The sequence below is a fragment of the Brassica napus genome, chromosome A7, assembly GCF_020379485.1.
Source record: "Brassica napus cultivar Da-Ae chromosome A7, Da-Ae, whole genome shotgun sequence".
Classification (NCBI taxonomy): domain Eukaryota; kingdom Viridiplantae; phylum Streptophyta; class Magnoliopsida; order Brassicales; family Brassicaceae; genus Brassica; species Brassica napus.
In genome coordinates, this window is record NC_063440.1 from 20503107 (window position 1) to 20520118 (window position 17012).

The 17012-nt window shown below is 39.9% G+C and overlaps 3 protein-coding genes, 1 non-coding gene and 2 pseudogenes across 4 annotated transcripts; 2 read left to right on the forward strand and 4 right to left on the reverse strand.

The window, feature by feature from the left end:
* The first annotated feature begins 264 nt into the window (after positions 1 to 264).
* Positions 265 to 2304, forward strand: LOC106430165 (annotated as a pseudogene).
* A 974-nt stretch (positions 2305 to 3278) lies between these two features.
* LOC106430180 (lipase 1) lies at positions 3279 to 6676 on the reverse strand. Its single transcript, XM_013870952.3, has 8 exons — positions 6239 to 6676; positions 5944 to 6117; positions 5195 to 5866; positions 5043 to 5111; positions 4892 to 4948; positions 4671 to 4723; positions 4516 to 4591; positions 3279 to 4369 (listed from the first exon to the last, which is right to left on the reverse strand). The coding sequence occupies exons 1-8, from the start codon at positions 6277 to 6279 to the stop codon at positions 3421 to 3423; spliced, it is 2091 nt and encodes a 696-aa protein (XP_013726406.1). The 5' UTR covers positions 6280 to 6676; the 3' UTR covers positions 3279 to 3420.
* Positions 6677 to 8210: 1534 nt separating this feature from the next.
* Positions 8211 to 9785, forward strand: LOC111199270 (annotated as a pseudogene).
* TRNAD-GUC lies at positions 8809 to 8880 on the reverse strand. Its single transcript has one exon. It is a non-coding gene; the product is annotated as a tRNA-Asp (tRNA).
* Positions 9786 to 9856: 71 nt separating the features above from the next.
* On the reverse strand, positions 9857 to 10699 carry LOC106430185. Its single transcript, XM_013870956.3, has 2 exons — positions 10244 to 10699; positions 9857 to 10165 (listed from the first exon to the last, which is right to left on the reverse strand). Exons 1-2 carry the CDS (start codon positions 10697 to 10699, stop codon positions 9989 to 9991), a joined length of 633 nt encoding a protein of 210 aa, XP_013726410.1. The 3' UTR covers positions 9857 to 9988.
* LOC106430142 (flavonol 3-O-glucosyltransferase UGT89B1) lies at positions 9857 to 14087 on the reverse strand. The gene is made up of 2 exons (XM_048735796.1): positions 10244 to 14087; positions 9857 to 10165 (listed from the first exon to the last, which is right to left on the reverse strand). Exon 1 carries the CDS (start codon positions 13895 to 13897, stop codon positions 12485 to 12487), a length of 1413 nt encoding a protein of 470 aa, XP_048591753.1. The 5' UTR covers positions 13898 to 14087; the 3' UTR covers positions 9857 to 10165; positions 10244 to 12484.
* Positions 14088 to 17012: the final 2925 nt, after the last annotated feature.

A 17012-nucleotide genomic window follows, 5' to 3' on the forward strand; every position in this document is an offset into this window, starting at 1 on the left:
AATTATAAAATAAACTCTGTTAACAAATTTGATGTGTCGTTTACTTTTGCATTTTATTTTTTTGACTCACTTGTGCTTTTAAAACAACACTTCCTCTCTTTTTTTTTATATAAGTCGTTTTAGAAAAAAAATTATTTTTCAAATTATATGACGTTTTCGGTTATCTATTTAAAATTTATTAACACTTCATGTTATATGACCAATGACAATATACATTTTATTTTATTATTGGTTGATTTGTGGTTAGATAAATAATTAATGATGTTTTTATTTAGAAAATATAAAAAATTAATGATTTTGTAATTTATGTGCATAATTTTAAAATGACTTATATTAAAAAACGGATGGAGTAACATATCATGTGCCGTCAATGTTAACATAATGGAATAAAGAAGATAAAAAATCACAAACCTATAAATAGACACACATACAGATTACAAAGCCTCGTTCAATAACAGTTATAGAGCAATAGAAACGATAAAAACTAAAGAAACGATATGATGTCTTCTTTGTCCACAATATCTCTTCTCCTTCTTCTTTCTCTTTTGTGTGCGGTCATCTCGGTTGACGCGCAGTTTGTCACGTCTTTACAGCCACTTCCGCTGCCAATACTTATGTCCGGCCCTCACTCTTTCGCCTTTAATTCCACAGAAAAAGGATTCTACACTGGAGTCTCAAGTATACTCCCGAGAAGGGTTTTGTCCGTTTTGCACAAATCACAGAATCATCGTAAGTTCTTTTAATTTTTATTTATTCGATGAGGAAGTATGTTGTTATACGTGTGATGTATATTACCCAAAAAACTGAGAGAATGTCTAATATATATGTAATACCCAACTCTGATCAATATAAAAAATTTATATGATGTCATAAAACAAACCTAGAGATACAAATACTAACATCATTTATATATTTGAATTTCACTGGTTTCAATTGTTCTTATTACAATTCAGGAACTCTTTATTGTGCTACGCTTTACAAGAACCGATTTCCTCCAAAAGGTGCGGCCGACCGGCGGGGATAGCCTTCAATGAGATAACAGGTGATCTCTACGTCGCCGATGCTCTGTTGGGTCTTCACGTTGTTTCTCCCGCCGGTGGTTTGGCCGTAAAGATAGCCGACGGTGTTGATGGAAAGGCCTTCGAATCTCTCAATGGTCTTGACGTTGATCCAACAACTGGTATCGTCTACTTCACTTCCTTGAGCTCACAGTTCAGCGCATAGTAAAGTTTCTTCTTCTCTTCTTCTATATATGTACTAATTGTTTCGATCATCATTTAATTAAAAATTGTGGCGAATGGATTTTTATTCTTACATAAACTAGTTTTAGGGTTACAGATGATATAAAATTATAATATTTGCAACGTTTTTTTAACAATATTTAAAAAGCAAACAATTCTAATAAAATGGATATATCCGAATAAATTACAACGTAATTATTGATAAACTTTTTTTTTTGAATAGTAAACGGTCTTCATATGAAAAAACCATTCCAAATTATTAACCTATAATGATTTAAATTGGGTTAAAAAAAGTACTTACTCAAATATACAGTATCTTGCTTTTTCGGATACATTTGTTTCTTACTTCATATACGTGACTATTTTGCTATGTATGTAGCCAAATGCATCTTTTATTGCGTCTGGATGACGCCTCAGGAAAACTCTACAAGTACGACCCATCAACTAAGGTTATCACCGTATTGATGGAAGGTCTAGGCGGTGCAGCTGGTTGTACCGTAAGCTCGGATGGTTCTTTCGTGTTGGTTAGTCAGTTTACAAAGTATAATATCATAAGGTATTGGATAAAAGGACCTAAAGCTGGCTCTTCTGAAGACTTCAGCAATTCGCCATCACGTTTACACCCTAGCAGTATCAGAAGAATCGGTTCTACAGGGAATTTTTGGATCGCTGCCGAGCAGAGGGTTACCAACGAAACAGCAGTCGCCAAAGTCGACTCTAACGGTGAAGTGCTTCAGAGAATTTATCTTCCTCTTCTATATGATTTTCTTAGCGAAGTTAACGAGTTCGACGGTAGTCTATACTTCGGGAGTCTCACTGAACGATATGTTGGAACTCTTAAGCTTTGAAACCTTGAATGGAACCCAAGGGTGAACGAAACACAATGGGATAAATTACCTTTAATTTTCAGTTCAATAATATTTGTATTTTATAATAAATAAAAATAATAAACATGTAATGATATGCATATGGTTTTAATTTCCTGGAAAATGGTTCAACCTCTTAACTAAAATATTTCATACACAAACTAATATTATTACCATAGTAACAAAATGTTTATCATGTATTTTTTTCCAAATTAAATGGCAAAATATGTGAAATTGTAAAATAGTATATATTTTGGATTCAAACATATATAGTAATACAAAATATTTTATACCGCTTGGTTAGCTTGTTCTCTTTTAACTTCACATCTGGCCAAAAATATGAGTTTCATATTAAAGGTCATAACCGTATGTTGATCTTACTGATTTTATATGAAAAATAATATGTTTATATTTCTTTAGTTAACTAGTATAATTTGGTAAACTGAAAGTAGAAAATTTTGGTTATGTTCGTTTTAATAATTATAGTTTGCAAATCTGTTTGATTTTCTAACAAAGATAAACTTATAGATTACAATGAACAATTCAAATTATAAATTTATTTTTTTGGGCACCATTCAAATTATAAACTATCATCTAATATGTCTAATTAATTAACTAAAATATCATATCCTATTAATTGGATATGTATATATATAATATATATTATTTTTTTCCTTACCAGGAGATATATTGTTGGAACAAAGACGCATAATATGATAGAATTAGTGTAGTCCTATCCAGTAATTTTCTCTAAATATTTATTCACTCTCATATTTTTATTTTACCGGTAAATGAATAAACCTAATTTCTGAGAAACAGAAAAAAAGAGAGCTAAGTAAACCCATTAAAAACAGAAATACAAACAAACACCAAAAGAACCATCAACCAACACTAATGGAAGTCAAGACCCATACCCAAAACAGTGAGACAAAAGATTAGTCAACATACAGAGCGAAGTCGAGGGCGAAAACATGACTACGAGTTTGCGCCTTAACTTCTATCATTTGAACGTAGCATCTTCTGTTAGAATCCATTGCAACCAAAAAGCCCATCGCTAGCAATGTAAAGTTGCTCTATTTCAAATCATGGTTGGTCGATAAATCGCAGATCCGGAGGATTTGATGCTACCGATTGGTTATGATTTATATGGTAAATATTTAGTCTGGTGCTCTCGTCTAAAAGTTATGATTTACATTATGTACACGCTATTACAGGGGAGATCAACGTAAATGCACGCATGAAAGCTCAAACACACAACATCACAATACAATGACACCAAACTCTACACTGGCCATGGCTTGGTTTCCAGCTACTTACACTACTGTACCTTCCTTTTTCTTCTTCTTTAGTTTCATACCTTTCTGGCTGCTCTGCCTTTGTTGACTTGGTGTCACTTCCACAAGCAGAAGCCTCGACATCACATACGTCAAAAGCTCTTCCCGGTGAGAGAATGTGAAATCAAGGTGAGCATACTCGAACTCATTAAACGATACATCAACCCCTGCATCTCTCATCACCTTGTAGTGTTTCCTCACCATGGAAGGCCGAATCACCTTGTCTTTCTTCCCCGCTACCAAATCAACAGGCACATCGATAAACTCGTAAGACTCCCCTAGATCAAGCGGTTCAGGAGAGCCGTAAACCTCCATGTTAGCTGTCCTGCTCCCGTAATCAAACATCTTGAACTTACCAGTGTGTTTGATCTGAGCTAGATGTTTCGCTACACCGAAGGAGACAGCTGGCATATCGTTCATGTTGTAGTGAGGCGTCCCCAAGACTCCGACCCAATTCGAGCTGTCTCCACCAACTACATAACTCATAAGGGTTTGAACCAGTCCACCAAGAGCAGGATAGTTGTGGAAGTCACGTGCTAGCTTGTTTAGAAGCATCCTGAAGAATCTCGTCGGTATGTAAAAGGCAGGCACGATGTGAGCCAATACAGGACTCACAAAAAGGAATATGTACTCAACAATTGTGAAACCTAAGTTGGAGTCCTCGTGAAATCCAGCAGGTGAAAGTAGGATCAGTCGTGAGAGTCGGTGTGGCTTCTCCTTGATTTTGCGCGTGATGACGTACATGAGAATTGCAGCACCGCCTAGACTGTGACAGACGGCACAGAGCTTATAAGGCTCCTCCTGGTTGATTTCCTCATCGATATTAGGCTCGCTGAGCTTCAGTTCTGAAGTTTTGATTTCATGGATTTTTTCAATCATTGCTGGGATGTCCTCAGTACCGTGCTCGTTAATGGAGTATCGCCAGTACCTGCGTTTTGATCAACACCAATCAACACTAGCTTGCAAGCATATATCTCAGGCATAACAGTTCTTTTCCCCAGTCTCTACTATCACAAGGAAACTAGCCAGAGCAAGTAGACAATATATGAAGCTAAACTGAGATAAAGAACTCACTCTTTCGAGGATATGTTCTTGTTCACATGATCTCTTGACACTAAACCCCGAAAGTTCCCCAAGAAAACATCATAGCCTGTGAAGTAAAAGAGTGTAAGCAGTTGGTATGTGAACTGATTTAAAAGATTGGTTTCCGAAAAATATGAAGCTTGAACCTTGGTCATACGCCGCAAAAGCTGGAGATCCGACAACTCCATTAGATACCCATCTGAAGAAGAACGCACAGATAAAAAAAAATAAAAGAATGAGGAGAACAGATTATGCAAAGAATTTCATGTAACGTGGATATAGAAAACAATACTTCCTCAACCATTCAACTTAATGAAGTTATGCGACTTTTACAAGTGATCTAAGATAAAGACACCATGAAACTCACCCCATTGAAGAATCCAATATACCATGCTGTAGATAAACAGCTTTCCTTGCATCACGTCTGCAAAGACCAGAAAAACAGTCAGGGATCACATGCTTAAGGTAGAAAAAGGATGCACACAAGTGAGCGTACTATATCAAAAATAAAGTTACACCTTGGTATCCTTTCCAAGAGAAGAACATAACCATCAGATGTAACAACACGAATAGCTTCGTAAGGATACCTATTAAACGCATGAGAAAAACTAAGTAAACATCAAATACTTGAGAACAAGAAAAAAGCACAAGACATCCAAGCTGCCCTTACCCCAGCTCTGTTATGACATCTTGACACGTTCGAGTATCCGTGTTCATAGAGTTGTACAACCGCGTGGGCCTTTCACTAAGAGACGGATCAGCATCTCCTAAAGTAGCAGTCTGCACAGGTTCATCATCTAAAACATCATCACGACTTTCTTTACCACTGTTACCGCGAGAAGAGAACCACGCCGACATTTTCGCAAAAGCTTCCGACGGAGAAAGGATCACATGCGTAGCCCTGTGGAAAAAATCAAAAATAGCTTCTATACAGATCTCAATAGCAAGATGAAGATCCTCAATGACTCCGCGTCTTCTATCAGTAGCTCGGTTGGGCACATCATGGTCTTTGCTCGACATAGTCTTGCTAACACGAGGCCTAGGCGAACGTTGGTTCCTTCTTGGACTCGTAGGAGCTCTTGTACTACTTCGAAGAAAGTACTGCGGTATCCATACCAAGATCCGTAAAGGGAATATCAACCACCAGAGAAGGAAGGTAACCCACTCAGTCCAGTGGCTTTCCGGATTTGCAGAAGCACTGGCCCAAGAAAGGCGTGAGCTTTGAGAAGACGGTGAAGCAGGGAGGGCACCATCACTCTCTTCTCCGGAGGAATAGTCAGAGCTCGAAGTATCGGAATCCACAGAGAGCTCATGAACGAAGTGATTGAAAGAAGAGACCCCACTGTTATCAAAAGTCGAGTTAAATTAGCATTAATTATCATTAATCATAAGAACAAGATTGGGAAATGAATTTGTTACTTATGCATCCAGCGTGGCAAACGTGGACCACGGAAAGTGGGTCTGAGCTCCCAGCCATGGAGACCTTCGAGGATATTAGCCTTCCCAGGGAGAAGGGTCAAGAGAAGAGCTGAGACTCCGTTAATGCATCTAGCAATGTTGTTGAGAGACTCATATGTAACAGTTTTCACTGACCTGCACTACAAGCCAAATACATAATCATCCATCAACAAATGTGACTCAACATAATAATCTAGCGATGAAATTTCTAATGAGATATCGAATTTATATAACGAAATTAGAGAAATGGACTCACTCTTTGGTGACAGCGAGGGCGTTATCTACGATCCGTTGCATCGCTTTTTTTTTAGAGAATATCCCAAAATAATCTGATTCGGCGATTTCTCTCCGATATCCACCAAATTTTTCCAGGAAAACGACAACGAGAAATATATTATCTCCACCTGAATAGAAATTTCCGATGGATTTGTTGTTGATTCGAGAGACTTTGACAAATCGCGATGGAGAATCAGATTTAAGAAAAAGGAAAATACAGAGACCCAGGAAACGAGATTCAAATAAATCCAAAAATAAACAAATAGATTGGGCGAATCCGATATTTTAGGGGCACGTCGGCGATTCTTGCCGTCCAGAGGATGAGAGAAGAGACCGGATTGATGACACGTGGATAACCCTTATTGGATGATATCGAATGTGGACAAACTACTACTACTACACGTTTTCATTTAACGTTTGGGAGACGGAGAAGGTCGATTTACCAAACACGCACACACTCAAATAGGGAGCAATGAGTAAATAATGCCTGAGATCAATAACTGCTTCTTTAAGATATTTTTATAATGTCGACAAAAAACAGAGAAGAGTAATTTATAATTTGCCTCCTTGAAAAACAAATAGGAAAAATTCCTTTAGTTGCAAACGCAAGATAAGAAAAGAAGGCAAGAGAGAGAAGAGAGAGAAGCGAGATCTTTTCCGGCGTACGGCCGGCGCGTGAGCGTCCGTGCCGTCGCCGGAGCTCTGTTTCCTTCGTGGTTTTTGGTCTTTACCGCTTCCTCTTCACAGATCCGTCAACGGTTGCCTTGTCGGAGCTCTGACGCCGAGGTTTCCCATCCGAAGAGAGTCGGCTTTGGAGTAACGACGCGGCCGTTTTGAAGGCTTGCGGTGGAGATGGAGCGGCTTGCATGTTGTAGTCGTTCTACCCGGGAGATGGAGGTTAACCTAGATCCATCATCGCCGGTCTTGCCGCGGGGTAGGGTGGAGGCTCTCTCAGTTCTACCGACGCCGCTCTAGCTTCCGGGAAGAGGAGGCTCAATCAGCTCCTTTTTCGCCGGCTTTTGGTCACGGAGGGTGGAGGCTAACAAAGCTCCGCGCTGCCGTTGTGGAATCCCAGGTCTTTTGGGTTGAGGTGACGGTTTCGAGTTTTTGAAGGTTGAGGTGGGTCGTGGATCAGATTTGGACCCGTGGGTCGCAGCGGTTGAGATCTCAAGAAGAGGAAGATCTCCGGCGACGGTTACGTTTGTTTGAAGAGGAGGTTAACGGTGGTTCTCGTCGTGCTTGTCTAGAGTTTCCGGTGGTTCATAGGCGGAAGAGATCTCGTTCAACAATTAAACTCTCCGACGGGAAGACAAGGCGTCGCAGAAGCCCGATGGCGCGGAGGCTCTGTAGGCTCGGAGTTCCGGCGAAAAGTTGTGATGGTGGAAAGCGTCGGTGGCTGTGCGAGGATGGGGCGACGAAGTTGAGGCGGGTGACACGTGGCGGGCGGATGAGCCAGATTCTTACACGTGTTCTGCTCCGCCTCCTTTCCGCGCGTCCAGAGCAAGCCCGGTGTAGCGTTTGTGGGCCTTGGACCATGTTTCTTATTTGGGCTTCAGCCGTTTTTTTTTATGCCCATCTCTTATTTGGGTTTTGTGGGTTGTAAGCTGGTGAATTTGGGTTTCGGCCGTGGGCTAGGCCCATGTGATCAATATAATTTCAATTTGAGAAAAAAAAAAATTCCTTTAGTTGCACATTGAAACTTTTCTCTTCCGTTCATTTGTTTCTGGAGATAACCTTTTGCTTAACGCTTGTGATTAAATTATTTAACAACCAACCGAATTAAATTGGTCGTGGCAACTATTGTACTTAGTTATAGTGTTATAATTTATTAGTATATGCTATAAGAGAAGTACTTTTTTTAATGACATAACAGAAAAATAGTACTAGTTGAAAACCTAACCATGTGAATATTTTGGAAAAAGTATATACAATGCCCAAGCAAATTCGAGAGGTTCACATAGAGAGGTTGTTTTTCTAGTCAAATATATGCATAAACTTGCCTGATTAATATGAATCACAAACCTAATCCTCTGACTGTCTCCAGGTTCTTATCATCTTGGCCATATAATAACACACAATGGGAATCAGCAACCTACTATACAAGCGGCACAGCTTTTAAGAGCATTCCTCTGGATATAAGAAGCTCCATGCACTTCATACCTGATTACCTGTCAAGTACCAACAAAAGAAAAAAGACTCAAACCCGTGCAAGGAGAAGAAATTGTTTACGTGTGAGTCAAGATAACTATAGAACAATCCAATGAGTTGCTTACTCAATCAAGACTTTGAGCGAGAGGTTTTAGGGAGCGAGAAAGGGAACTTACCTCCACCCTACATGGATATTCATAGAATGCGAGAGGCGGAGAGGTTTCCAACCGGATATTCTCCGGAGGGTTTAAGACCGGAGCGGAAGTAACTTTGAAGTGGGTTGTGTTTGTCGGAATTTACTTTTATATGGGCTTCTGATGTGAATATAAGGAAGAAAGGGACTAGAACACTACAAACCTGAAAATTGATGGACTGAAAACAAAACAAAAAGGACAAAAGAAACGCCGTTGCCGGGGATCGAACCCGGGTCACCCGCGTGACAGGCGGGAATACTTACCACTATACTACAACGACTTGGTTGTTGAATGTTTTATTTTTATCGTAACAAGGATGTCTACCGCTTGATCAACTGGAAACAAGAAGCATAATTTGTGAATAAAGTGGAAAACACTGAAAGAGTCAAAAACATGAAGAAATAAAGTATTGCAACAAGAGTAACACACATCATCTGAGCAATAACAATACATTTCCACAGTCTCACACTCACACCAAACCAATTGATTCCGACCTTTAATACTCAAAAGAACCAATACTTTCTCTCCAACAAAAGAAGAAAGAAACTTATTCTCCAAGCAAAATGGCTTCTTCTATTCTCTTTATCACTCTCTTAATCTCTTTGTCTCCAGTCTTTCTACAACTGCTTCTCGCTCAAGTCCCAGGAACCACAGCTACTACATGTGCCTCCATTCTTCTTTCCTTGTCTCCGTGTGGTCCATTCGTGCAAGGCTTGTCCAGCTCCCCGCTAACCCTTGTTGTGACGGCTTAAACAAGATCTATAGCCATGAACCAACTTGTCTCTGTCTCTTGATCTACAGCTGCCAAGCTTTGCAACATTCCAGCCAATTCATCCTCTTGCTCCTCCTCCCCGGGTACATATTTCCTCACAAAAAACAACTCTGGCTCAACCGGTTCTCAAGTCTCACCAGGTGCAAAGAACAACTCTGTTGCAGGCGTTACTTTTGTCCATCCAAAGTTTTCACCATCTGCACCTAAACTAAACATAAAAGGCATAACATATCAACAAGAATTGCCACTGATCTCGTTTTACTTCATCAGCAAACCCAGTGGCTCAAGTAGCATCAAGACACACCAGCTTCATGGGGCTAGGTTATGGTCTGAGATCCTCCAGCTCCAAGTCTGAGATTCAGCTAATCATCCCTGCACTCGCAACGATCCTACCTGGATCTCTCCTCATCTGAAACTACCATCTTAATTACATTTTACTATAGATTTTTTTTGCTATGTTTCTTAACGTTCACAGTTCTTGAAATGAAATCAAGAAAACACAACACTCTTATTTAATAATCGCTTTTTTTTTCGCTTTGATTCTGTAACATTATATGAACACAAGAAGCTCATGATCAACTTCGAATTATAGCTTTAACAAAACACTGAACTGAAACTACTCCAAACTAGGCGCGACTTCTGTCGGATTAGACTCAAACACATCTTCCGAGTTCGAACCCTCTGCTTCATCAAGAAGGTCACGAGACTCCATTGCCTCCTTATAAACTGGCGTCTCCTTGAAGTCCGTCGCACCTTCGTTATACGTCCCCGCCGCAATTCCGCCGGAGACAAGCTGTAATCAAAAATTTAAAACGTTACAACCGCTTTAAACGAAATTATCAACTCAGAGAATCAAACGGTTGAAACTTACCGCGAAAACGATGCCGAAAGCCCATAAGTACTGAACGAAGAAACCTAAACCATCCCACTGAGGACCTTCGAATGGATCAGGTTCAAGCCCGGGAAGATCCTTTATCGAGAACTTTGGCGCGTCTTTGGGATCGCCTCTGAAGCGAGTGTTCACCGCGAACCTGTCTTCGTCGTCGGCGATTTCGATCTGAGACGGTGCTGTGTCGTCGTCGTTGTTGCTTTCTTCCGGCTGTTCCTTGGTTGTTGTTGTCGGGACGAGGGTTCGACGCTTCTTGCTGTCGAACCGACCGGTTTGTGAGGAGGCTTTTTTGGAGGCGGAGACTACGTGGAGACGGGTTCTTGATGGGTAAGGGAAGTTTATGAGTTTGAAGGTGGAGAAGGGAGTACGGGAAGAATCGGTGAGGTCTATGGAGTGGAGCCTAGAGACTCCGCCACCGCTGCTCACGGTGAGAGTCATTTCTTTTTGTTGTGTGGATGTGTGAGAGAAGGGAGGGAATATGAGAGAATCGAAGAAGATAAGCAAACGTCATTCTTTTCCGGGTCCAGTTATACTTGACCCGACACGACCAAACCAATTCACTTTGATCCACTTCTTTAATGGTCTACTAGTTTCCTTCTTTTTTTTTTAACTCAGATTTTTATTAAGTTTTTTATAATGAAACACGTAATAGATTACGAAAACTGACAAAAAATTGTAATAGTTCGGTCAGAAAGTAATATTCCAAAAAAAGAAGACAATAATAATGAAGTATGATAATACGATAAATAAACATTAGAGAGCTACATGTACTAAAGATAGAATTAATAGACTAATCATAACTCGCAAACATTTTTAAAGAACATACGATCCAAGATAACCAAAGAACCAATGACTTAGGCAAATATAACCCTGAAGGGTACATCACCAAGCCAAACACAGACGCAACATAGATGCAACATCGGTACAAACATGTGCGAAGATAAACTTACATCAATACCAAAAACCGAAGCCGAGACATAATCAAATTAAAACCACACACCTAGGGTTCAAGAACACACGAACTTGAAATGTTAAAGGAAAAAACACCGGTAAAGATTTACATGTCCTACACATATCGATTTACAGAGGTAAAACTGATTACCTCTTAGCAAGAAAAAACCTCCACAACAAGTACACCTCACACCGACAAATCCAATAAACTAGAACAAAGCGTAAAACGAATGGACTACAACTGTGAACAATCGAAGAAAAACAGAAACACCACAATCCAAATCTAAACCAGCCCTCGACTTGATAAGAAAAATGATTCTATAGATCTGGATCGTCGAAAGCGGTGAGAGATATAAACCAACGAGAAGGAGACTCCACCCAAAACCACCTAAACCATACGAAATCTAGATTAAACTAAATAAGAAAAAGAAAATTCTTCCTCACGTAGCAGCAGTGAAAAACACCGCCAACCACAGAGAGAGATCGGCGATTATGGAGTTTTCTTCTTCTTTTCTCTCTTGTGCGACGGCTTGACCTAATTTTCTTGATCCGTAATAATATGGTCTGCTAGTTTTCTCTCTGTCACTTCAAACTGCTTTAAAATTTTTAATCTGAAATTTGATTTTCTCTACCGTTTACGGTTGGTTACGAACGATTGCAAGTGAAAAATAATTATAAAAATATTGTAAATTTAAATTTTAAAATTGAATATTGTAAATAAATATATAAATACATTTTTCATTTTATAATTCTGTTTAAGACTCATTTTAAACCTAAACTCATTTTTGTATTCTGTTAACAATATTTTAAATTAGGTTAAAACTATTTTAGCGTCGAATATTTTTTTTTTGTAACACTTTTATTTTGTAACACAGCGTCGAATATTTTATAGTTGGATTTCATTAACTCTGAAATTAAGTAACTGAAATACTCGGATCTGATTTTTTTTGTTTTCATGTTTTTGTATACCTATTTAGATTTGAATCAACTGTTTTACAATTTAAAATTTTTTGAATATTTGTTCGGGTTCAGTCGATACTCAAAATAGTGAAATACCTTTTTACGCTACAGCTTCGACCAGAAACGGATTCATGTATTTCAGTTCGAATTCAATTAAATCTAGGATTTAGTTGCAAATGCCCAAGCCTAATTAAAAACTATTTTTAAAACATCGAAATTATATTCGGAAATTCCAGAAACACCGACGTTATCACTTATCATCTTACAACAATTAAATAGAGTGCAGTCACATGCATACAATATCTGGTTGGATCATTTCTTTAGTCCTAAGCTAACAAGATGCTCGATAAATCCATCTATATCCTTAACCGAGCTTCCACGTTCTTGGATCGCATCCAACGCTGCTTTCCTCAGCTTCATGGCTTGGATCCTCTCCGTTTGCTTCCCGGCCACGGAATCAACAAAAACTCTAGCTAACTCATCCGGGTCAGGCACCGTGTCTGGTCCTTCACAGGCACGCACACCCACTTTCAACTCGTCAACCACCAGAGTCGCGTCTGTGTACTGGTCCGCTCGCATCGGCCACGTCAGCATCAGAACGCCGGCTACAACTGCCTCCACCACTGAGTTCCAACCGCAATGCGTTAGAAACGCTCCAACTGCTCTGTGCTGTAGGACAGCCACTTGTGGGGCCCATCCTCTGATCACCAGACCCCTCCCAGCCACACGATCTTCAAAACCATCCAGGATGTTGCCACGTGACGAATCTCTCTCCACGGGCTCCTTGACGGCCCACACGAAATGCACGCCGCTTTTCTCAAGGGCAGAAGCGAGAGCGAGAGTCTGCTCCCCACTCAACAGAACTTGACTTCCGAAGCACACGTAAACCACGTTGTTATCCGCACGTGCGTCTAGCCACGACATCACGTGATCGACAGAAACCGATGTCCGACCACCACGATCACCCTGGGACACAGGAAGAACTGGGCCTACGGCCCATACACGATCATGGCCCATCTCTTTCTTAAGATGCTCGAGGTAAACACTTTCCATGTCGGCGAAAGAGTTCACGACGAGTCCCCAACTCGCCGCGTTGTCTCTGAACGAGTCTCTTATGAACTCCCAAGCTTTGTCTTCATGAACATAGCTTAGGTAGATCGAAGAGATCTGAGACCAAGGGTATCTCCAAGAGTTCGGTATCTTGGTAAACTCGAGAATCTCATCTTCGTCTCCAATGGTTGGCATCTCGATCCAAAGAGTGTTGAGGATGCAGCAAGTGACGGCGGCGGAAGGAGAGAACTCGACGCGAGGGATCCCGAGGTGTTGAGTCCATCCTAGGAAGAAGTCAGAGACGATGGCTACGGGAGGAGAAGGGTGTGAAGCGATCCACGAGAGAAGCGGCGCGTGGAGACCACCGAGCGCGTGGATCATGGTGGGGAAGCCGGAAGGAGGTAGGTGTTGGACGTTTTCGACGCCGGAGGGGATGGAAGGGTGAGAGGGGAAAGGGAGGGTGAGAGCTTCGATGTTGAGACCGGCGGAGAGGAGAGGAGAGAGGAAAGGAAGGTTCTTTGGAGTGACTAAGACGGTGATTTTTAAGGCGGAGCCGCCGCGGAGAGCGAGACGGTGGGTGAGGTCGAAGAGGGGAATCATGTGACCTTGTGCCGGAAATGGGAAGATCAAGACATGCGTTCTTGTCGGAATGATGTTTTCTGTGTTGACTGTCATAACGATGTTTTTCTCTTTTTTTTCTTGTCGGAATGTTGATGAAGCCAAAGAGAACACAGAGAGTGATTTAAATAGATGCGTTTACCCAATGTTGCTCATACACATGGAGAAAATGCTTACGACTCTATTTGAGAGTACCGTGTGGTCTTTCACTTAATCTAGCATCAGATGACACTGGAAATGAGCTTAATTGGGAATGAACTGATCGAAAAACTTTTTACGTAACGTCTCTTACATCGGTTACTTATTGTAGGAAAATGGGTCATAGCTTCTGATAGGTACACGTCCTGAAACATATAAGCGTTTGGTATATTAACTTAAAAAAAGCAGAACATTTGGTAAAGGTGTTGAGTTTGGTACTTAGTACTTACCAATAAAAGCGTGTGTGTATTAGTAATCAAAAATTAAAAAGAAACTGTTTATGTTCCTTTGTTTGTTTTTTTTCTATTTGTCAGGTACGGAAGATTTAATTTAGTTTTCCTGTCAGGCAAATTTCCAATATTTTCCATTCATCCAGCCAAGTTTCCAGATTGAAAAGACTTATTCGTAAATCAAATACCTCAAGAAGTAGAGAACAAGAAACGAATACGCACAGGAACTTCAGTATATGCACTGTTTTAAGCTTTAGTTAATGTTGGACATGAGTAGTTGCTTGACCACCAATTGCAAGCTGTAGTTCTTCTTGGCTCTATTCATTGGTTTGTGATGCACTGAAAAACGGGAAATTTATTTACTTGGGACTAAATATAACAGGAGCCAAAGGAGAGAAATAAGTGATCTTATCAGTTCATCAGATAAACAGAAAAGGCAATCAGAGCAACCAAGCATTTTGACGAATTTCTAATTACTTAAATGCATAATGGTTTCTAAATGACCTCTCCTTTGTATCAAGTTCAGACTGACCAGAAATTTGCCTGCGATCATGGAGTTCTATATCCAACTGTCCAGAATGAAAAAAAAAAGGAGAATAAATAGAGTTCACTCCAACTTCTGCACACTTTACCAGAGGGAGGGTGTTCCCTCTCAACAGTTCAAATGGCTAGATTCCTAACTTCCAAGTTCCAACCACACACAAAATAAACCCAAATGGAAATATGTATGAACTTACAGTTTCTCTTTCAAGAATATAGAAAAACTATCACTTTCTTCTTGGCTAGAAAAAAAAACCCATAACTTTTAGAAATTCAAAAATTAGCACCGAACTGTAGACAACATTATGTCGTTTTGACTCATACATACCTTGTGAACACCTCGAAATCCCCTATTCCTAAGAAGACCATCTAGATCATCAAAGTGATCAACTTCCTGCAGTGAGATTGAATGAAAAAAAGATGATAATGGAGCCAGACAAACGTCTCCTTCTACACACATACACAGTTAGATATAACTAGAATTAAAAGAAGTTCGTCAGCATAGTGTAGCTCTAGTCCGTTACCCTGTTTCTTCATTAATAAAAAGAAGCCATTTTAACCTTGATAGTAATCCTCAAATGAACCATAACATAACCAAGCAAGCATTCAATAAGAGACAAAAATAGCTTGTTGTAATACTAATACTGTAACCAAGATAGAATAAACCTCGGAACTTGCCTGAAGACATAAGATGCTAGGATTATAGCGACTAATCTCATTGCATATGAGGTGCTTCCGCCTACTCCACTCTTAAGTGTCTTGATGATATATTTTCCAACATATCATCAAGACACACACGTTGTTTCAAAACAAACGCAACCACATTTGTTTATTATTTATTGAAGTTTCTGGTAAACGAAAATCTTTTAAAAAATGAAAGAAACAGGAGTCTGTTCGAACTTCGAATCATGAACAAACAGTCTTTTTCTCCAAAGTTAACTGCGTTTTTTCAGAAGTCTCTGTGACTTGAGGTTCTCTCTTGTACTTTTGGGAAAATTTTCATCCTATTCTCTAGTTTATAGGAAGATCGTTCATCCAAACTGGTGAAGATCAGAGCAATCAAGAATCATCTTTTGATTCTGTTTTGGTCATCTCAATCGTATGTTTTGGTAAGTTCGTGATCCCAAGTTGTTGTTCCGACAGTTCTTGACATCTTGTACACAAAATGTGTGGCACATCACCACCTCCACCTCCACCCCTGCCGATGCGTGGAAGAGGAGTCTCACTGTCACCACCTCACCTTCCTCCGAAGCATGGAAGCGGTGGGACTGATCCTCCTCCTCCTCTATATGGAAGAGTTCCACCACCTCCACTTTATCTGAATAGTAAAAGAGCCGTACCAACTGTTCTGCCTCCGGGTGATGGTGCTCCTCCCTACACAGTTTTATCCTAAAGGTGTAGGGAGATGCCATGGTCTTGCACTTCCTCGTTCGAGAGTTTCTTATGTGATGAAATTAGCAAGTGCCTTATGGAACGACGAACAGAGACGTAAAAAAGGACAATTGTACTAATCTAACTTGATTTTTCGGGTTTAAAATATTTAAATTAAATGTTTACTTACTCTCTCTCGTTTATTAACTAATTCATCTTGTTTTCTCCTAGCGAACCAGGACCTCTTGCATCAGAAATAGAGACACTTTTACTTCCAAAAGTGAAGAAGCCGGTTAATAACTCCGGATATGAACAAGGTATGCTATGATTTGCCAAGAATATAAGTGCCTCCCGCTTTCTTTGTAAAATTTATAAATGTTGTAATAATAAGAGGGTCTGTATATATGAGCCCCCATTGCATGTATTTATGCATTTGCGAGTCAATATTTTATGCAAGTCCTTCAGAACATGTGTGTAGCCATCCTCTAGGATGCTGCTTTTGTTTTGACAATAAGTTGTAGTTCAGACGCTTCAAATGTTTTTCAGTGATATGACTGTGGAATCATTGGGTTTTATGACATTAAACTGCTAACTGAATGGTGATATGCCCATATGGAATCAACCTCAGTTTCGAAACAATAAGATCAATATATTTGTCGCCACGATTTTGTTTGTTAATCTATGGTTTTAATTATACAGTAGTCTTTAATATTGTGCAGATAGAAGATATAAACACTAGAGCTACAACCCGAACGTTATAAAATATTAGCCAGAACTCGACGTGGTATGGTGTCTAAACACACACATATTAAATGCGTCCTTTGGTCGTCATT